The sequence below is a fragment of the Haliotis cracherodii genome, unplaced genomic scaffold (assembly GCF_022045235.1).
Source record: "Haliotis cracherodii isolate W230 unplaced genomic scaffold, xgHalCrac1.p SCAF_36, whole genome shotgun sequence".
NCBI classification, from domain to species: domain Eukaryota; kingdom Metazoa; phylum Mollusca; class Gastropoda; order Lepetellida; family Haliotidae; genus Haliotis; species Haliotis cracherodii.
In genome coordinates, this window is record NW_027266293.1 from 231288 (window position 1) to 254880 (window position 23593).

The 23593-nt window shown below is 42.0% G+C and overlaps 1 protein-coding gene across 1 annotated transcript in view; it reads left to right on the forward strand.

Moving 5' to 3' along the window:
• LOC139477863 (mitofusin-2-like) overlaps positions 1-23593 on the forward strand; it is a 36414-nt gene that overhangs the window by 5539 nt on the left and 7282 nt on the right. The window contains exons 6-16 of the mRNA XM_071260294.1: positions 1163-1271; positions 3870-3974; positions 6038-6191; positions 8240-8307; positions 9503-9624; positions 10627-10753; positions 11845-11949; positions 15292-15394; positions 19921-20141; positions 20999-21127; positions 22028-22224. Of these exons, the coding sequence (XP_071116395.1) occupies positions 1163-1271; positions 3870-3974; positions 6038-6191; positions 8240-8307; positions 9503-9624; positions 10627-10753; positions 11845-11949; positions 15292-15394; positions 19921-20141; positions 20999-21127; positions 22028-22224 (1440 nt within the window). The remainder of the gene's footprint in view (positions 1-1162; positions 1272-3869; positions 3975-6037; positions 6192-8239; positions 8308-9502; positions 9625-10626; positions 10754-11844; positions 11950-15291; positions 15395-19920; positions 20142-20998; positions 21128-22027; positions 22225-23593) is intronic.

A 23593-nucleotide genomic window follows, 5' to 3' on the forward strand; every position in this document is an offset into this window, starting at 1 on the left:
AGTTAGAATTGAAAAGACTCCGTGCTGTTAGGGGTGAAACGATACAGCAAGGTCACGATACGATACATAGGTCACGATACGTATCGCGATAAGCATGTTTACATCAAATCACATGAAAACTTCTTGACTCTAAATATTTCAGAGCAGGTTCCAAAGGAAAAGCTAGCAATAGAATCATGTTTGTAGCATCTATTTAGTAAGTTAATTCCAACACATTTTGCAATATTTGACTTACGAAAGCATTGGGGTGTTGGTGGGGGTCAGTGAACAAGTAGTAAGTTAGCAACTTGTATCAATACAGAATTAACGTATCATGTATTGCATCGTTGAATGTAAACTCACGATGCACTGGTGCACGGTTGAATCTTTTCATCCGTATATGCTCAGCATTGCTGGCCATAAAGATTCTAATATTGAGGATTGGATGGTCACAGTTTGGGTATTGTCTGGTTTTATGTCATTATACCCTGGTGGCATGGGGCGTTGATGTTGCTATCAATCACATATTTACCTGGAACAGACACCATTGTTTGCAGGGTGGAATATTTCTGACTGCAGTGTCAATTTACATTCACGCATTGTCATTGTAGACAGTGAGCAAGCATTGACTCTAGGGCTCTATTTAATTACCCACATGGGTACAATGTTTGAAGCCCATTTCTGGGGTCCCCTGCCTAAGAATTTGCTGGCAAATTGCTAAAAGCATCATAAAACTACTCGCTCATGTTCTTTTTGGACATTATGTGATTTGATGGTTATGGGTCTTCCGGGATCAAGTTAGTGCTGTTTGTGGTTGTGTTGGGTGGTTGGTTTGTTGTTTAACACCACACTCAGCAATATTCCAGCTATATGACGATGGTCTCTAAATATTTGAGTCTGGACCAGACAATCCACTGATTGATATCATGAGCATCGATCCACGCAATTGGGATACGATGACATGCATCAACCAAGTCAGCGAGCCTGACCACCCTATCCCGTTAGTCGCCTTTTACGGCAAGCATAGTGGCCTTTTACGGCAAGCATGGTCGCCTTTTACGGCAAGCATGGGTTGCTGAGGATCTATTCTATCCCGGATCTTCACGGGTCTGACATTCATTCCTGGGAGATATTTTTAAATAAAAATTTTACCATCACACATTGATGCCCTTGTTTATTTCAGCCCCGGCATTGACGTAGACCCTGACCTTGACTCTTGGATCGACCAGTTCTGTCTGGATGCTGACGTGTTTGTCCTGGTGGCCAATGCAGAGTCGACACTGATGCAGACAGTGAGTACACAACGCAGGCACAGGGTGTCATCATCCGATGTATCAATGCATTGAGTTGACACTATAGGGCTGGGACGGGTAACTTGGGTACCGGGGTCAGGTGGGTACTGAGTAGGACCCGGGTACCCACAGGACTAACCGGACCCGTGATTGTTTAATGACCAAAATTATCTAGAACTCTATGGTTACACAACAAGTCACTAATGTTCGCATTTCTTTTTAACTATGCACACATTCCTTCTGATTTTTTTTATGGTTGAATAAAGATATAACTTAATTAAACTTCATGTTCAGTGTATGAATGACCAGATTGTTTAATACATGTATGACTGGAAGGTAATTTCTGAATAATATCTGAAAAACTATTGGACCTACTCCAGTCAAAGTTGGTATGAGATTATCAACTCTTTCAACACCGCAGGCCGGTTATCCGGCCAAGAAGCATCGAGTCCCCAGACACCGCAGGCCGGTTATCCGGCCAAGCCGTAGTCACGTCAAAATAGTATATATTTTTATGGACCTACCTGTAATGTCATTCATTTATTAAATCTATCACATTTCACAATGTCTGAAATACATATTCCATTTCAATTTAACATTTTTTATCGTTAAATTAAAAAATTATTCACTATTTCTCGCAATGTTATTGAAAATAAAATTCTCGGACACACATTTCGACAACGGGTCCACATCGAACACGTCAAAGAGGAAAATAAAGACGTTTTAAACAAATCTTTAAATATATTATACAAAGTAATAAATAAAATCAACAAAAATATATCTAAAAGTAATCAAACTTACATCTAAGTTATTAGAGAATTCTCGGCTCGGACGCGATGTTTAATGCAAAAATATATGCATGAAAAATCTTTGTCACAGCTCGTAACCTAGCACGATACATTCACGAAGTTCCATATTTTTAATATATATCGTGATTTCCTGCTCAAAACGTTCAGAATAACACGATTTAACAAAATTCTTTCGCAAACTTATTTATCGAACACGACCTTGGTATCACAGCTGTAATTTGATTGGCTGCCTTAGGTCACGTGTTCAAAATTGACCAATCACGAAACTTGTAGCAGATTTCAGCAAGAAAGCGTCATTAGAAACCAATTTTAATCCAATGAAATCGCTTGTTATAACTACGAAAAAAACCAGTCGATGTTACGAGCATGTAGATGAAGGAATAAGCTTTCCAGCGATGTGTCATATGCCATTCTTCGACGAACGTGTTATTCATACGAAACCTCAAAAACGGGGGTATTTCTTCATTTTACTGAGCGGACAGTCGCTGTTATCGGGATATAGGTGATGGCAGATACTATTTACAATTTGTTTTATAATGATTTTCCAATTACGTAAACAATGAAAATAAAACAGAAATAGGTACGTGGATATTATGAAATCATATATTTGCCGAAAATCGTCAAGTTTTCACTTCCTTGGTCCTTAATCTGGATGTTAACATTGTGTTAGCGTACATTTTTTATTTACAACGAATTTAATTAAGTTGTACATGCATTATTTTAAATAATGTTAAAAACATAACTTTCATATTTATAAACCATAGGATCAGACCTTTCAAATGGTGTATAACATGTAGTAGCAAATATATTTTACAAGCAGGTATTTTCTTTGATAAATGTTGGCTTCATCTATCACACAAGAGTCTCTGGGAACTCGGTGTCCAAGCAGTAAACACTTCTGGTTGACTGGTGTTGAAAGAGTTAAACAGTCATACATAACTGGATATTACATTTTAAGACAATCGGTGCATGAATAACAAATCTGTCTATTCAGGTATCACTATATTTCATCAACAACCAGACCTGTTCGTCACGGGCGGAATAAGCATTCATTGTAACAGCCATCTGCATAATGCAACCCTGCGTCACAGGGCCATATGACACAGTTGAACCAATAAACTTAACTCAAACGGGAGCACGGGAATCACGCACGTTTAGACGCCCAACGCTAACACCGTTAGCACACTCACAACAACCAGTAGTCATGCTTCTTAGCTGGTCCACATGGAGAATTTCATGCAAAATATTTGCAAACTAAGTAATGCGATACATACTTAATTATTGAGATATGCATCATGAGGTGAGGTAGGCGTCACATCACCCTGGGGCTCAATAGGGTTTTTATCTGACAGTGTGACAATTAAGTTTTTAAGCCCCTTAAAGAGGTTCAAAATATAATCAAACCACAGATTTCTTGTCGAGGGAAGGATGCCTTTTCTTTCTGATCAAAGATATTAATCCACTGTGCCATTGGTTCTCTAATACAAGGAGTTTCAAAGTCATGGGGGGGCGGTCGGGTAGCCTAGTTGTTAAAGCGTTCACTCGTCATACCGAGGACCCCGGTTCGATTACAGACATGGGTACAATGTGTGAAGCCCATTTCTGGTGTCCACCGACGTGATATAGCTGGAATATTGCTAAAAGCGGCGTAAAACCGTACTCACTCACACACTCACTCATTCACTCATGAACTCACTCATGAACTCACTCATGAACTCACTCACTCATGAAATGTTGTCCAGATCTGTGTACACCCTCATAACCACATGTCGACCTGTGTGTCTTGCAGGAGAAGAACTTCTTCCACAAAGTGAGCTCTCGTCTTTCGAAGCCCAACATCTTTGTGCTACAGAACCGCTGGGATGTGTCGGCCATGGAGGAGGATGTGGAGGATGTAAGTACGGAATGTTAGGGAGGTCGGGCACGGTGGCCATCTTGTTTCTTGAATGAAGCTAATCAAAATTCTTCACATTTCAGCTTCATTAACAGATGTAACAAGAAGATACATGCTTATGAAGAATGTCTTAATAAAACATTAGGCCTATTCTTGTGTTTTGTTCTTTTTGCTATTTCACCATGAATAGAACATTATTCAAGTAATGCAGCTTCTTTAAATTACTGGTGTATGACAAAAATGGCTGCTTTTTACATTTCTTAAAATAGACATATCTCAAAGGTTTTTGACAGAAATACAAAAGGAAAAGTATTTTTTATACACTTTTACATAAACTAAAAGTAGCTATATAAACCTGTATAAGGTAGTGTATGTACAAAACTAGTCTGACCTCCCTAAGAATATTCACATCACATGGATGTAGCCAATAGATGCAGCTTGATTTACTGCTGTGATTTTACCCCAATTCAGTATATGGAGAACTTTACTTGTTTGGAATACTGTGTTATATGATTAAATTGTTTGTTATAATTTGACTAATCAACTTACACTTACCCTGATTTTATTGAATATTGGGATACATTTTCAACCTCTTGTCTTTGTTCAGGGAAGCCTCTTGACTGCAAACATTAACTTGTGATAGTGACATCCTCTCAAAAGGCTTAAGGGGGCACGGGTGGCCCAGTCGTCTAAGGCGCCGCGATTCGCTGTGCAGAGTTGCGTCCCTTGGGCACGCCAGAAACCTATGATTGTGGGTTCGAATCCCGGTTCGCCCCAATAATGTTTCTAGGTTTGTCAGCACCATACCCATGCTCGTGGGTTTCACCGAAGTGGTAAACGTCTGAGACCTGCATCACTTCAGGATTTCCTCCCACATTAAGCTGATAGCCGTGATATAACTGGAATATTGTTAAAACGGCATTAAACCAAATTCACTCACTCACTCACTCCACTACAATATCAGATACCGTATTTTGACCCCTTCTGATTGATGAATGTACACAAGACTTATTTATTTGCGTATAATACGCACTCGTGTGTTATATGCACCCTTAATTATTGTCAATTAAATTCTGTAAAAATATATTTGTCGTGCATAAACATTTCAGGCTGTCAGCATAAACCACGAAATTTATCTTTCAACTCTGTTTTTTTTTCACCAAAATTATATTCTAATAAGAACCCCCTATTTCTAATTTTGAGAGCACCCAGGGGGCTTATTACGGTACTAATACGGTACTATTCATATGACATCACTTACAAACAATTGGTCTCCTTATCAAATATTGAGTGGTATATAAATGTGCTGGCCAGTGTTAGCAGGATCAGGAAATGGCCTGAAATGCTCACTCATCATGACATTTAGTAATAGGATATTCTGTCCCTGCCCATGTAAAACCTAATACAGCATCAGGCTTGTTAAAAATACAATACAAACCATCGATTGTTGCCCATACTAGCAAGCATTGGTTTACTTGGCCCAGTGTTGATTATAACTTCTGCCACGAAGTAGAAGTGGGATTAGGAATGGGTGCCGTCCGTCCGTCCTTCTGCAATGTTTCCTTTCCAGAGTAGAACCAGAAAACCATGAGAGATATCTTCATCAAACTTGGCACTTACATAAATCTAGTAATGAACTGGTGCCTTTTGATAGTTTGGGATCTTTGAAAAATAAAATATTTTACGAGTTTCCATGGCAACGACTTTGACTTTAACTGAAAATGGTAGTGCTCCTATCCTGGGCAGAACTTAAAAAATGTTCAATATTTCTTCACCAACCTCGGCACATAGATAGGTCTAGTGGTAATCTGGTGCCTTTTTATTGTGTTGGATTTTTTAAAAATGTATTTTTCGAGTTTCCATAGCAACAACTTTGACTTAGACTGAAAACGGCGGGTAGGGCGCGTTTCCGGAGCAGATCTTGAAAAAGTTCAATATTTCATGCCTTGCACATAACCAGACCAGACATATCATATTAGGGGGAGAATTCATGCTTGTTTTTGGCCTGTCACATTTCTGACTGGTGTGATACATCATTCACTGACCACCTGCCTCTGTTGCAGGTGAGGAAGCAGCACATGGAGAGGAACATTGAGTTCTTTGTGGATGAGCTGAAGGTGGTGGACAAGAAGACAGCCGAGGACCGAGTGTTCTTCGTGTCAGCGCGTGAGGCCCTAGCCTCAAGGCTGCACCAGGACAAGGGAACACCCACCCCAAGTGAGCTGTTGAGAGTAGCCACTACACTGAAACCCTGTTAATCCATAACCCCCCCCTTCTAGAAGACTGATGGGATCAGTAGCTTCTGGTGTAACAGGGTTTCACTGTACTTGGTGAAAAACTTAACTTTCTTTTTAAGCAATCACTGATGGAAAGAGACCTGTGAAGATCCGGGATAGAATAGGTCTTCAGCAACCCATGCTTGCAGTAAAAGGCGACTATGCTTGTCGTAAGAAACGACTAATGAGATCGGATGATCAGGCTCGCTGACTTGGTTGATGCATGTCATCATATCCAATTGCATGGATTGATGCTCATGACGTCAATCACTGGATTGTCTGGTCCAAACTCCATTATTTACAGACCGCCGTCACATGGCTGGAATATTGCTGAGTGCGGCGTTAAACAACAAAACAACCAACTGATGGAAAGAAAATTGCATTAAGATAACAACAGTAATATTATCCTTTAAAGTCCAATGTGTTTGTGTCTCCATTCCATTTGAAAAAGTACCAAGGACCCATTTAGCACCATGGCTTCATTTTGAACTGGGGGGCACGGGTGGCCCAGTCGTCTAAACCTGTGATTGTGGGTTCAAATCCCGGTTCGCCCCGATTATGTTTCTAGGTTTGTCAGCACCATACCCGTGCTCGTGGGTTTCACCGAAGTGGTTAACGTCTGAGACCTGCATCACTTCGGGCTTTCCTCCCACATAAAGCTGACACGCCACGATATAACTGGAATACTGTTAAAAGCGGCGTAAAACCCAACTCACTCACCCATTTTGAACTATAGTCATAAGACATGCCGCTAAAATAGCTATCCAGTCGGAATACACCCATGACAAAGTTAGTGATAATATTATGGAAATTGGGACATCACTTTGAACTGTGGTGGTGAATGAGTCGAGGTGATTATCCTTATGGCATTGAGAGATGAACACATAATCAAGGACTCTAATATATATTCTCTGACATTCGATCAAATATGATCTGAAAATAGTAACTTTGGTAATTTCAGCTTTTCAGTATGCAAGATGAATGATTATTGCAGAGTTGCCATTTAGGAATAAAATTGGTGGCAAAGTAGTCAATGTAGTCACATGAAACACATGTTTTAAGGTGATAGCTATACATTAATTCGGGAGTAGTGCACTTTACCGGGCGCACTTTTTCACATCCAATTAGCGCTGTGGGGGCTCGAACGCGCTTTGCCAGCTCACCGGCTTGGCAAATTGGGTGTTGGATCGTGAAGCGAGAGTCTCCGGAGCGTGAGGCACGGTAACGGTACAGCGAGACAGCGGTAGCACTATAGCGCGGTAATTGTGTGGATTGTAGAGCTGGAGCTGCGCCCGGTAAACTGCATTGTTGCCATTCATTCTTTTCTTCACCTTCGTTAGTACTAAACAATGCTAAAGGGATGTGTATGCACTACCTTCTTCCATCATCTGTGAATACATACAGACAATTTGTGGTGCTATTGCTATTTCTAACCAACAAGATCCAGCTGGAGCTCTGTCCAATGAGGGCTTAGTTTACATTGCCAAGGGGCGATGGGGTAGCCTAGTGGTTAACATGGTTAATGCATTCACGCCGAAGAGCCAGGTTCAATTCCCAACATGGGCACAATGTGTGAAGCCCATTTCTGGTGTCCCCCGCCGTGATATTTCTGGAATATTGCTAAAAGCGGCGGAAAACCAAACTCACTCGCTCACTACATCGCACAAACGGGAAGATTTGTGCAACATTCAGTCGTTCAGTCATCTGTTCTCATGTAGCAATGGCAGAGTTCTGCATGGAGTAGGGCTCAGTTGAACAACCTTATTTCTTCAGGTGACAAAAACGAGACACGCATCACTCAGGTCAGTACCATGCTGCACGTCAGCCGTGTGTTACCACTGGTGATGAAGGAACATAGTGCATACAGAACCTGTATGACAATGTTTTCTCAACCAAAGCATCTTTCAATGTTATCTTTGTGGTTTATGTAAAAAGATGAAGTGCAAGAAACTTGGAAGGATGAATCCAGCCATTATTTCCTTATTGCAGGTGGTGTATTGCAGGATGGGTTTCAAATACGACTTTTCGAATTTGCCAATTTTGAGAACCAATTTGAGGTATGTGCATGCAACTGCAAGAAATTTATTTCTGTGTATCTCCTTTTTTGAGACCTCAGTAGGGATTGCACATAAGAATCAGTGTTTGAAATAAGTGCCCACCTGTAAGCCCATGGCAGGTAGACCTCGTGTTTGGCCCATAATTTCAGATTTGTATAGGTCCATGCAGATAACTTGCTTGTGTCTGGTTAATTTGTCTTTTTTTTACCCCACCCCCTGATAACTCTAAACTCGTGTCTGAGGTATGTTGACACCCCCTGCCTCCACGTTTGAGGGACGGTCCGGTAGCCGAGTGGTTAAAGCGTTCGCTTGTCACGCCGACGACCCGGGTTCGATTCCCGACATGGGTACAATGTGTGAAGCCCATTTCTGGTGTCCCCCGCCGTGATATTGCTGGAATATTGCTAAAAGCGGCGTAAAACCATACTCACTCACTGTCCAGGTTTGAACTTGAAACAGATGCAGTAATCATCTGGTCTCTGTCAGTCCGTCCATCTGTATTTTGTAACTTTGTAACTTGAAATCCGTGAAAGATTTTTCATCCAAACTTGGTACATGTATGAGGCAGGGGCCGCAGTGGTGCCTTGTACTGTTGTGGGGCCCTGGGGGAAGGGGGATGGGGAAGAGTGGATTTGTTATCTTCTGACGACTCTTGTTTAAATGAGGGCCTGAAGAGTTTAGTCAGGGCTTGTAGCTTCAGTGTCAGTGGATTAGAATTGGTCCACTTTGCTTCTTGTGCGAGGCGACTTATTGGATTAGGAGAACAGACTCTGTGATATGGTTGATAGCGTGTCAATGTACTCCGTTGGTGTGGTTCGTTGCTCATAATATCAGTCACTGGTTTGTCTGGTCCTGGTTATTTACACATTACATATCGTTTAGCTGGAATATTGGCGAGTGCAGCAATCAACAACAAACAAAACAAATTTTGTTTTGAAGCTATTTGTTATCATCCATGTGCTTCCCATGTATCCCCTCGGTTTAGAGGCATCAGTTTGCTGTTCCTGAATTTGTTAGTTAGGGGTTTCTCTCTCTCGAGATTGGTCCTGATTTTGATCCTTGGTCTGAACACAAAACCTGTGTTCCTGGGTTTCATGAATGAAAAATTGAGTCACTTTTGGCTTTCTTGATACAGCTTAATGTTGATGGCTGAAATACTGTTGGTGTTAAACCCATCTCACTTCCTCTACTTCAGCAATGCATCTCCAAGTCTGCCGTGAAGACCAAGTTCGAGCAGCACACCGAGAGGGGCAAGTCCATCACATCAGATGTCCGGGGAATCATGGAGCAAGCATATAACACAAGTCTACAGCTGAAGTAAGTCACCCATGGACAATACTTGCACTACACTAGCACAACACTAGCAGAACACTAGCACAACACTAGCACAACACTAAGACTCACAATACCATCCAGAGAGGCTGTAACACAAGTCTACAGCTGAAGTAAGTCACCCATGGACAATACTTGCACTACACTAGCACAACACTAGCACAACACTAAGACTCACAATACCATCCAGAGAGGCTGTAACACAAGTCTCCAGCTGAAGTATGTCACACATGGACAATACTTGCACAACACTAACACAACACTAACACAACACTTAGCCTCACAATTCCATCCAGAGGAATGTCTGGAGTGACAGCCTGCAGGCATGGATGTAGTTAGGGTGACAGTGGATGGTGAGACATGGATGTGGTTAGGGTGTCAGTGGATGGTGAGACGTGAATGTAGTTAGGGTGACAGTAGATGGTGAGACATGGATGTAGTAAGGGTGACAGTGGATGGTGAGACATGGATGTAGTTAGGGTGACAGTGGATGGTGAGACATGGATGTAGTTAGGGTGACAGTGGATGGTGAGACATGGATGTAGTTAGGGTGACAGTAGATGGTGAGACGTGAATGTAGTTAGAGTGACAGTGGATGGTGAGACATGGATATAGTTAGAGTGACAGTAGATGGTGAGACATGGATGTAGTAAGGGTGACAGTGGATGGTGAGACATGGATGTAGTTAGGGTGTCAGTGGATGGTGAGACGTGAATGTAGTTAGGGTGACAGTAGATGGTGAGACATGGATGTAGTTAGGGTGTCAGTGGATGGTGAGACATGGATGTAGTTAGGGTGTCAGTGGATGGTGAGACATGGATGTAGTTAGGGTGACAGCGGATGGTGAGACATGGATGTAGTAAGGGTGACAGTGGATGGTGAGACATGGATGTAGTTAGGGTGACAGTGGATGGTGAGACATGGATGTAGTTAGGGTGACAGTGGATGGTGGAACTGTGGTCAGCATGATGGTTCCTCTGTGTCCAGGACTGACCAGGAAGCGTCGCGGCAGGAGCGAGGGGATGAGCTGGAGTACCTGGTGAAGCAGCTGAACCTGCTGACCAGTGAGGTGAAGGACAAGATCAAGGCCATGGTAGAAGAGGTGGAGAGGAAGGTGAGGGTCCTGCAGTACTTGTGGTCGCTACCCGGGGGGTTAGAATAGGCCCCACCCCGTTTGGTTAGAATAGGTCCCATCTCGGTCGTGTTGAATGGGATGCTACCCCGTGGGGTTAGAATAGGCCCCCCCCTGTTGGCTTAGAATTATTCCCACCTCGGTCGGGTTGAATGGGCCGCTACCCCGATGGGTTGGACTAGGTCCCACTTCAGTAGGGTTGAATGGGCCGCTACCACGTGGGGTTGGAATATGTCCCACCTCAGTAGGGTTGAATGGACTGCTACCCACCCCAGTAGGGATGACTTGGCCGCTACCATGTGAGGTTGGAATAGGTCCCACCTCGGTCGGGTTGAATGGGCCGCTACCCCGATGGGTTGGACTAGGTCCCACTTCAGTAGGGTTGAATGGGCCACTACCACTTGGGGTTGGAATATGTCCCACTTCGGTAGGGTTGAATGGGCTGCTACCCACCCCAGTAGGGTTGACTTGGCCGCTTCCATGTGAGGTTGGAATAGGTCCCACCTCGGTCTGGTTGAATGGGCCGCTACCCCGATGGGTTGGACTAGGTCCCACCTCAGTAGGGTTGAATTGGCTGCTACCACGTGGGGTTGGAATATGTCCCACCTCAGTAGGGTTGAATGGGCTGCTACCAACCCCAGTAGGGTTGACTTGGCGGCTACCATGTGAGGTTGGAATAGGACAGAAGTACTGTTTAAAAAAAATACTTGTTGACTCTCAAGATTTGGTCCCCAGCGCTCCATTGCTTATTTTAATCTTTAATCTCATTTTAATCTAATCTTTTATCATTGCATCTTAATTTGTTCAGGTTGTCAGGCTTGGCTGGTCGTGTGTTATCATACCCTGGTGGCGAGGGAGTTTGCTCAGAATAATATTAATACCAACCACTGATTTGTCTGCCACAGATTCCATTATATACAGGCCTCCTTAATAAAGAAGTTATACCGCTGAGTTGGCATAAACAACAATCAATCAGTGAAAGTTTTTGAAACATTTTTCTTTGGAACTGAAACCTGCAACCATCATTTTCAATGTATGTTGTCCAACCAAATAACTCTCCTCCTCGTTCACAGGTTGGCACGGCGTTGAGTGATGAGATCCGGCGACTGTCGCTCCTGGTGGAGGAGTACGACCACCCCTTCCACCCCGACAACGTCACGCTCAAGCACTACAAGAAGGTGAGTGAATCAGTCATACACACAGGAGTGTTCCCACCCAAACTGGGAGTGCTCAGGTTCTCCCTGCAGCTGTAACTGTGGCCATAATAAATTAATTATTAAATTTGGATCCCTGACTACGAAACACCCCTACCTGTGACGAAAAAATTCACTGTGTTTTTTTCCTTCTTTACTTGGTGAAATACACCATTTACTCAGTCCTTCCAAACATTAATGATTCATGATAATCACATCTGTCAACACCTAATGTCCACAGATAGCGACAATTTGTTTTAAAAAAATGAAAAATATAATGCCGTGGCACATATCTTTTAACTAATTTGGATCAAATCTAATAGTCAATTTGTTGTGGCCTAATGGTATCTGATAATCATGATACTACTCAACTGTTCATAAGGATATGTAGATATGTCTATTCTATATTAATATATACTTGATATATTATAGAATCAGTTTTATGGATGATGGCTAGACAAACAAATATCCCCATCAGAAGTGGAGTGGTATGGTAGAAGCACAACAACCCACATATTGCATGTTCGTAAATGCCATGCAGCATGCATGCTGTCATCTTCCCGAGGCAAGAAAGTTAACTGACTATAAACTTCCAGTTTCCACCCTTGCCGAACTAGGCTGGTATTATGGAGTTAGATTTTGGCTGGACTAACGAGTCTATGCATTGTCAAATTAAAACTGCGTAATGAAATCTAAATCCGGTTCGTAAACTGTCCTGAGATTTCGGTCGATTGCAGGATTTGTAAAGCATGTGCACGCCAACTTGGTGTCAGCAGATTTTTTCCAGATCATTTCATGTTTTTTATCAAGGTGCTCAAGTGATTTGGTGCTCTTCGCGATGTAAGATCCGTTTTATCACAATATAGATCTTGATTATCGATTGTTTGAAGCAAATGCAACTGTTACCAGGGGTGAAATCTGATTGGTCAATAGGAGAGCCATAGAAGGGACATAACTCGTAATAGCCACTGGTGGCGCTACGATTGAGCCCAGGAATTCCAGTCTAGTTTGGCAAGGGTGGAAACTGGACTTTTAAAGTCAGTTAATTCTTTTGCCTTGGGAAGATGACATGCTGTAGTTTTGGAGGGAGAAGGAGAACACCAAGTTCTCGCCTCGTTACCTTTGTATTTTGAAGTTCGATATGACCAGTGTCTGCATTTGGCATCCAAGACATCGTGTTAGGTTATTGTGTGACTACTTCATGTCAGTTCCTTCATTGAAACAGTTGTTTCAAAATTCTTATAATATTTCTTCTTGATTTATGTTTTGAAAACTCAGCTTCAGCCTCATCCAGTAATATGCTTTGTTGTTTTAACTAGGTAACCATGGTAACACTCGTCAATGATCTAAGACCTGATTTTCATTGTTTTGGAATTGGGAATTTAAAGCAATTTTCTCCCAAGACTTCCTGATAAATATTGACCCTTTTGAAAGCTGAGATAAATGATACTGTCACCACCATTTTGTTTGTAGAGCTAGACCCATGTGACGGAGAAGGTAATTCCTTCTTTTCAGTTTTAATCAGATTTTGCATTGGAAGTTTTTTGGAGGACTGAGTTTGGTAATGGTATTAAAAAAGTACTAATGTTTATTGACATTTTTGTATTAGATATTCAGGAAACATTAGAAGATGTCATGTGAAGTGACAACTTTTTAATCATGTTTTGTTGAGGAGACCTGTTTGATTCTATGTTTCACATCTAAACGGGTTATTGACAGACCTTTAAACTAAATAATGGACAAGAAACAGTTTGAAACAAATTGATGTTAGTTCCAACTTTGCTTTGCAAGGATCTCCACACTTATGTTGAGGCGTCACTGTGTCGCAACATGGTCGGGCGATGCACGTCGTCCATCTTGAGGCGCATGGACAACACCGAGGTGTGGATGACAGGTAAGAGAGGTCGGTGTCGTCGTCATGTGACCTCATCATGTGACTTGCGGAGTGCAGTGAGCTCTTAGCGGGAATGCACTGACCCTGCGGTTTGCGACACTTCATGTCAATTTTCATTGTTTCAGATTTATTTTCTCCTCGAAGCTTGCATGCTTGGTGTTACATGTCTTAATTTCATCATCACGCTTTACTCTTTTTTTTCAGTGCTGGTTCACCATTATGTGTCATTATGTGGTTTTACACAGTTGCCATGGCAACCGAATCATCATGCTCATCTTTTATTTTTGAATTAATCCGCCATTCCTAATTTCCATGCTGTAATGCCTCAGAGTGAACTTATCACTTGATTGATCAGATTAACGAGAGCTTCGTACTAAACTAGCAGTGTCGTGTATCTTGCAAGCTTATAGTGTGCAGTATGGAAACGTTATTGAAACCTTCGGGGATTTAGCTAGATCTGCTTAGAGGCCAGAATTTGTCTGCAGGAAATATTTGTAAACATTACCAAATTCACTGAAATTGGAACTAAATGTTTCCCAGTTAATGCTGATGTTTTATCTCGTATTTCCAATTTTTATTGGCCAAGTTTAATTTCACGATCTGTTGGTTTCCCTGAATTTGCAGAAGGGATAGATCTACGATGTAATTTTTTTCTGCGGAAGACAAAAACGTTTTTATTGCAAATGTGTGGATTGTGTATGCGCTGGTGACGTGCTTCATTCCCATTCGCTTTATAGAAGGGATGTATAAATTAGCCTCAGGAGAGGTTATATGTGTGGTAAATCTCTGTATAAGTATAGTATAGTTCTACACTGGCCAGGGGTATGGGTCTAACTTATGTCAAATCACTGCTTGCCTAGATGAGCATGATGGTTCTACATGGTCTCATCTTCTAGTTGCCATACTCTCCCATAGTAATCCACATTGGAGTCACAAACAGGCTTCTGTTTCATGTTCTCATCTGAGTGTCCGTGTATTAAGTCATTTTCAAAAGCAACTGACCAGAAATGGTTTCAAGGGCTTCTTCAACATTACCAAAACAAAGAAGGTTTTTTTCTAGATAAAACAAGATATGGGAACACAATAGTAGCTTCTTGAAACAGTCTTCTAATTCTGGCTTTTTTGACAAAAAAATTTTTTTTTGAAACATTAACTGGGACCTCTTTGCAAAACAGTCATCGTAACATCTATGATACACATAGATTGTCGTGTGGAACCATTCCCTGAGTTGCTTTGAATTAAAAAGTGAAGCCCATTTCTAATGTCCATCGTTATTGTTGCTGAATACTTACTTCCCTACTCACTCACTCACTCAGAACGTAACATGGAACATGTGACAGCGTGATTGTTGACTCCCCCGCCCCCCCTATCGCCCCCCCCTCTCTCCCCCCCCATTGTATCACGTGACTTGTACATATGGTTTCCTACATCAGGAGTTGCATGCACATGTAGAGGAGGGGTTGGGACGTAACCTGCAGGCACGCTGCTCGGCCGCTTTGTTGCAAGGCGTGGAAACTGCTGGAACGGAGATGACAGGTAAAGGGAGACAACTCTGACAACTGACACGAGATACTGCAGTCTTTTCATTCACAGTGTTGCAAGTTGCATGAACACGATCAGCTTTGTCTGATGTTGGTAAAAGATCCTGTAGGACTAGATTATTTTTATAAATACACGTATGTTGCACTACCCTCAGTTTCTGTCGGACTCGTGAAGATTCCGGGGTACAATAGGTCTTAGCAACCCATGTTTCCCGTAAAAGGCAACCATGCTTGTCGTGAAAGGCGACTAACGGGATCGGGTGGTCAGGCTCGCTGACTTGGTTGATGCATGTCATCGATCCCAATTGCATGGATCGATGCTCATGATATTCATCACTGGATAGTTTAATTTTCTTCCTTAACGGGGGCACGGGTGGGGCACGGGGTGCCCGAGTTGGGTCCCTTGGGCACGCCAGAAACCTATGATTGTAGGTTCGAATCCCGGTTCACCCCGATTATGTTTCTAGGTTTGTCAGCACCATACCTGTGCTTGTGGGTTTCACCGAAGTGGTAAACATCTGAGACCTGCATCACTTCGGGCTTTCCTCCCACATTAAGCTGACACGCCGTGATATAACATAAATACTGTTAAAAGCGGCGTAAAACCCAACTCACTCACTCACTCAGGATTGGGCAATCCTAGTTTATGTGGTTTATGTAGGCATAAGGTATGATATTTTTTGGCTGGTATGCAGCATGTGAAAATTCAAGATTCAGATCAAGAAGTATGATGTTTAGTGATGTTTGTTTTCTAATGCCGCACTCGGATATATGCAGGCTACATGACAGCATTCTGTAAATAATGGAGTCTGGACTGGACAAACCAGTGATTGACATCATGAGCATCGATCCACGCATTTGGAATTGATGCAATCAACCAAGTTACAGAGCCTGACCACCTGATTCATTTCATTCTCGTGACCAGCGTACATTGCTGGTGACCTATTTCCTTACCCTCAATTCCCACTGGGTTTGGACGAGTGTGTCCAGGGAACCTTTGACCCTTGGGTCAGTTGGTTTAGGAACAGGAAAGATTTTGCGTCAATAAAGGCAACAGCCGAATTGCCTTGAAGTGGTAGTTTTATGTGGGGTCAGGTCTAAGTCTCTGATTGCTCTGATGTGAAGAAAGATGGTTAATGACAGTAATGAGAATATTTAGCAAGCCACAACAGTGGTCAAGCTACCGATGTAGGCCTAGGCTGGGAATCCGGGGTGATAAGTGATCTTCACATGAAAGCTGGTCTTGATGTAATGTCAGATGAAATGTGAGATGAGACGAGCCCGCTCCATTTATGTAGTCTAGCCAGGTTCCAACCATTTCCACACAGTCACTTGAACATCACAGAATATTCCCCAAGTGTACAGATAATTCGAGCATCTAAATATAATAGCTTCCTCACCACTGCTTACATTAAATAGAGCCCATTAAATAGAACCACATTCCTGGCAACTTATCATTGTCCAAATACAATGCAATGAACTTTTACTGAATCTCAACAGAAACAGTTACAATCATTGTTTAAAATTAAATTTCACTGTGATATAGCAACAGTAAAAGAGTTTTTTTGATGAATGGAAAGTTTCACTGCATCACATTGAACTAATTGCATGGACTTTGAACATTACACTTGCATGGTAGACTGTTTGTGAAGTGGTGGAGAGACAGCCAGTGTATGACAGCATGTGATTAATACTGAAATATACCCAGTCATCATTACGGATTGTAGACTTTGCTGTCTGCTTAAACTGCTTGATATCTAACCACATATGGGCTAGCACAAGTGTCCTGGATGTGCATTATTCACTGCGGTAGGGTTCATTTTTATGTGATTACTGCTTTTCATCAGTGAAAAATGATATATGAAAAGAAAAAGGCTACCAGGGGTAATGCTGCAGAATCTGCTAGGGCACAGGGCGCTTGGTTAATTGTTGTCTGACGCCCATCCAGCACCCACTTGCACAAAGTGATCTTAGCGCTAAGATGATCGTAACTCCCATACTTTAACATTGGCTTACAATAGTCTTAGCGCTAAGATTGTTCTGTTCTGTGCAAGTGGGTCCAGGTTGTCTGCTGGTCAATATGTAACCATTTTAGCTGCCATTTTGCACTCACTCACTCACTCATTTACTGACAGTAACGGGAGCTAAGGTGATAATAATAACTCACTCTCACGCAGGCACACATTTACACACACACCAAATGTACGCACGCACACACAATTATATTCACAACTCCCTGGTTGTCTCGCGACTATGCTTGTCGTAAGAGGCGACTCACGGGATGGGGTGGTCAGGCTCGCTGACTTGGTTGATGCATGTCATCGATCCCAATTGTGTGGATCGATGCTCATGATGTCAATCACTGGATTGTCTGGTCCAGACTCGATTTTTTACAGACCGCTGTCGTATAGCTGCAATATTGCTGAGTGCGGTGTTAAACAACAAACAAACAAACAAACAAACAAACAAACAAACAAACCCTGGTTGTCTAATGCTGTGTCAACTCATCAGAACCGTTTGTGTGTCTAAGGCTGCTGCTTCTGCCAGGTAAACATTGTCAACACCACACAAGCTTGTACACTCTCCATTCCTCAAGCACAGCGACTGTGCAGTGTAATAGTAATGCATGTCTATTAAAGCCATGTTTAACTCACAAATGTAGAATGAGCCCACATCCGTTCAAAATTTTGCCTGAACCCATGAAAATCTGTTTTAGAATAGGTCTTCAGCAACCCATGCTTGCTGTTACAGGCGACTATGTTGTCGTAAGAGGCGTCTAACGGGATCGGGTGGTCAGGCTTGCTGACTTGGTTGATGCATGTCATCGTATCCCAAATGCATGGATCAATGTTCATGATGTCAATCACTGGATTGTTTGATCCTGACTTGATTATTTACAGACTGCCGTCATATAGCTGGAATATTGCTGAGTGATACTTCAAACAAATCAAACAAATCAAACAAATAAACCAACCAACCAACCACTGCCTGAGTTGAATCAGTGTGTGAAGCTGAGGCTACAAGGCGGTCGGTCACACCTGTTGCACAATAAATGCTGGTGATGTTATCTGAGCCCTCGTTCATCTCCCTGGAACCAGGCTGTGTCCTGATTCATTGGTTAATTAAAGCGACTGTCTGCACTGCACAGCAGCTGTTTGTATTGATGGGGGATGAGGTGTTACAAACCTGTGAGGTATTAACGATGTGCACATCATCACTTCGCCAGTTTCCAGCTCTGCTTTTGGTCTGTGGTATTCAGTGGCCTTGTCTTTTCACGTCATGTTGTATTTTTGCATGTTAGTATATTCTTAGAACTTTATAGTTTTTTGTTATGTGTAGACAGTATTTTTCTTTTGTGAGTAATAATATGCTTTTTTTATTAGCCTTTCCAAAAATATTGCCAAGTAAGCTTGATTGAATTACGTCTTCATTCACAGCTGTAGTCTAGGCAAATGTTTCCTTACAAGCTTGGTGTCCCTTCTTGAAACAACTCAATCTTCAGTAGTTAATAATAATAATAATAATAATAATAATAATAATAATAAATGGATATTTGTAATGCACTAGAAACAATCAAAGTGCTAACATCATAATTACCCTGGTCAATTGATCAGTTTGCACACAACTTTATTTCTCCCTGGGGAGTATGTAGTACAATAGGATGCAGGGGTTCTTGAGCGAATCAGCTTTATAAAACATTGTAATTTTTTTCTTAACAGAACACATCTTTGAATGGCATTTAAAAGTGATGCACATAAGGAAGCAAATTAATGGATGTCAACTTCTTTGTTATGAGGAACCCAAGTTTTCGAATTATATATTTACTCCTTCATTGGGAGTGATGAAGTAGAAAGTATATCCTCCATAAAAAAGTATAAAGAAGTTGACATCCATTTCTTCCTTAAAAGGGGGCACGGGTGGCCTATGATTGTGGGTTCGAATCCCGGTTCGACCCGATTATTTTTCTAGGTATGTCAGCACCATACGTGTGCTCGTGGGTTTCACCGAAGTGGTAAACGTCTGAGACCTGCATCATTTTGGGCTTTCCTCCCACATTAAGCTGACATGCCGTGACTGGAATACTGTTTAAAGCAGCGTTAATCCCAACTCACTCACTTATTCTAGGATGTTATGCATAGACTGTTAAATTTTTTCACATGCATTATTATATTAGCAGATTTATAGGAAGTGAAATGAAAATATCTGTTGCATCCTTTGGCTCATCTTCGTCATTACCATAGAACAGTTTTCATTAAATGCATCAAGGTTCACAGGTTCAGACAACCAGAATCACCCTTATTTTTACCAGTGATGTTTACTCTTTTTCAATCTTTTTATTATCTAAAATCATTAAAATCAAAGCGATTTTTATTTCAAAAGGTAAAGCATTGTGCAATATTTATGCTACAAAATAATATGAAAAAAGATGTTAACCATCCTCTTTTGGAACCAATTAATTAACAGTTATATCATGAATCATTATCATTGTCATCAAGTTGCTTTGTTTCTGTTGACTTGTAGACCGACTGTCAGAAATTCTCCCAGAAGAGACAAGACAAGTCCTGTATAATCTCATTCCAAAGAGAGATTTTGAGATTGCTTATAGACTTGACTGTCGCAACCTTTGTGCTGACTTTAAAGAGGACATAGAGTTCAAGTTCTCCCTCGGACCGACCAGCCTCATTCAGAGGCTCCTGGGAGGTAAAAGTGCTAGGTCAGCTCTAATGGGGACAGCTGGCAGTGTAAGTGGATTTATGGAGTTTATTCATTCCTAGTTGTCTTTGAGGAAACTGCAACATTTGTTTACTCTGAGATGCATTCTCAAGCTTCATAGAAAGTTGTTGTGAGACAATTGGAGACATTGTGTAGGGTTGGGTGTGTGGAATAAGTTTTGTGGTTAATGTATTTGCTCATCATGCACAAGGTCCAGGTTAAAATTCTATGGGTACAATATGTACCATATATAAAAGCCCATTTCTGGACCCGTGAAGATCCGGGGTAGAATATGTCTTCAGCAATCCATGCTTGCCGTAAAGGGCGACTATGCTTGTCGTAGAGGCGACTAACATTATCGGGTGGTCTGGTTAGCTGACTTGGTTGATGCATGTCATCGATCCCAATTGCGTGGATGGATGCACATGATATCAATCACTGGATTGTCTGGTCCAAACTCGATTATTTACAGACCGCCGTCATATAGCTGTAATATTGCTGAGTGTGGCGTTAAACAACAAAACAACCCCAACAGTGATATTGGTGGAATATTGCTAAACGTGGCATAATCCCACTCTCACACACCACAGAATATGACATTTCATTGTTTGAATGATATCCTTGCAGAAATGATGGACCTGAGAATCTAGGTGTTATTGCATCACTTTGTTAAGCATTTGAAAAAGAGTTGACATGAAATGTACTAACTGCCTTTCCTGCATTGCAACAGTTTATGTCAAAGTCGTACCTATTATTTTACTTGGACAGGAAATTGATCGTTAATTTGTGAAAGATGTTTGACCAACATGAAAATGTCTGTTAGAACGTGAATGAATATGTTGTTAGAATTGTTCAAACCATTTTCTTATTTCTCTGACCACCACAGTTGGGACGGACACCAAATTCTAACCAAGCAGACCGATCCCAGCAAGATGAGATGCTGGCGTCATTACTTACCACATTTGTGTCGTTGTCGTCGCGGACGACATTGGGAGCTGTTGCTGTAGCAGGAGTGGTGAGTCTTGTGTTCCAGGGAGGTAGTGTAGCAATGAGTAGTGCCCTCACTCATACTACACACACCACACCCACCCCACACACCCACCCCACACACCCCACCCACCCCCAACCCCCACACACACTGAGCAGGAGTGGTGAGTCTTGTGTTCCAGGGAGAAAGTGTAGCAATGAGTAGTGCCCTCACTCATACTACACACACCATCCCAATTGTGTGGATCGATGCTCATGACGTTAATCACTGGATTGCCTGGTCCATAATCAATTACTTACAGAAAGCCGTTATATAGCTGGAGGGGGCACAGGTGGCCCAGTCGTCTAAGACGCCGTGATTCGCTGTGCAGAGTTGCGTCCCTTGGGCACGCCAGCAACCTATGATTGTGGGTTCGAATCCCGGTTCGCCCCAGTTATGTTTCTAGGTTTGTCAGCACCATACGCATGCTCGTGGGTTTCACCGAAGTGGTAAACGTCTGAGACCTGCATCACTTCGGGCTTTCCTCCCACATTAAGCTGACACGCCGTGATATAACTGGAATACTGTTAAAAAGCGGCGCTAAACCCAACTCACTCACTCACTCACAGCTGGAATATTGTTGAATGTGGCGTTAAAAAGCAAACAAATAAAACAAACACTTTTGCTATATTTTTGCAGTGATGTTAATTGAAACTAAATATTCGAATCGTAAACGTAAATGGCAGGGGTTTATTGAGTCCGAGTATTCTGTGACACAAACATTTACACTGTTTTTGTAGGGATTTCCCAGTGCTATTTGGTTGCACTCAAAGAAGAGGTAAATGCAGGAAGAAATTGTTTTTTGATGGGACAGGCTATATATAGCTTCATATTTTTAAAATTTTGCATCATAGGAATATGCACTGAGATGCTATACTTGTGTGTCAGTTGACGAAGGCCGCTGGGTGGCGTGTGATCGCCGTGTCGGCGGCGCTGTACGGCCTGCTGTACCTGTACGAGAGACTCACCTGGACGAGCAAGGCCAAGGAGAGGGCCTTCAAGCAGCAGTATGTGGAGTACGCCAGCAGCAAGCTGAAACTCATTGTGGATCTCACCAGCTCCAACTGTAGCCACCAGGTTCAGCAGTGAGTAGTCTTGTCTCCTCAACCCATTGTTGCACTTCAGTAAGTAGACTTTATCACCTCAACCTATTTTTCCAAATTAGTAAGTAGTCTTTATCTCAACCAATGAGTGAACAGGGGCGGTCGGATAGTGGTTAAAGCCTTCACTCGTCACACTGAAAACCCTGGTTTGATTCCCGACATGGGTACAATGTGTGAAGCCCATTTCTGGTGTCCCCCACCGTGATATTGCTGGAATATTGCTAAAAGCGGCGTAAATAAAACTCACTCACTCACTCACTTTGAGTGAATAGTATTTGTGTCGTTCCACTGTTCCTCTCAAGTGAGTTGTCTTTTCTCCTGTTGGCACTGTGAGGTTGCTCTAGGTGTTGGACAGCTTCACCCGAACCCAACAGTCCCCAACAGTAGTGTGTGGCTGCACGTGGAATCATAGAGTGTGACGCGTGATCCAATTTCGATTGTAATCAGTCTCGTTATTGTCCTTGTCAAGTAAATGTCTTGTGTTCGTACCTCTGTGTTGTATGTTAAATGGACCCGATGACCTTTCAGCGCAACGTGCTGATAATATGCCTGTAGCATGTCTACAGTGTATTTTCTTAACTCTTCCGCAAAAAAACATTTGAAAGGTTTCTGAAAGATGCTCAAAATGTTAGTTTTCATTTAACGAAAAATTATCAAATGAACAATAAGAGATCTGTCCTTGGATTCAAAACAATAACATCCTAATTATGTTATGTGTAGGGATAATTATGACCTACCTCTGTATCTTATTGATAAGTGTCTGGACATGTAAATAGTAGATTTGTAACGATTCACCGATACCTACGATATCATCGATACTTAGGTATGCACAATACTTGAATCGTCAGTTTGTGGGATCACGATACCCTATTAATAGAACACGAACTAATAGAACTACCTCCCAAAATGGCGGAAGTAGCATTGCGCCACCTGTAAGCATGGAAGAACACAAGGACGTGGTAGCTGAGGATGTGCACACTAACTGTTACATTTAATAACCATCTCTTCATTTATGACTGTTTTGTTGTGGTTTTCTTTGTTAAAGTTATTGAGAGGGGCGGTCGGGTAGCCTAGTGGTTAAAGTGTTCGCTCGTCACGCCGAAGACCCGGGTTCGATTCCCGACATGGGTACAATGTGTGAAGCCCATTTCTGGTGTCCCCGGCCGTGATATTGCTGGAATATTGCTAAAAGCGGCGTAAAACCAAACTCACTCACTCACTAAAGTTATTGAGATAATAAATAAATATATGTATGAAGAAAGAGGTTTTAGAACTGTATTTCAGTGATTTCATCATTTCATACTACATCGCGGGAAATAGTGAATAATTTTTTAATTAATAGATAAAAAAT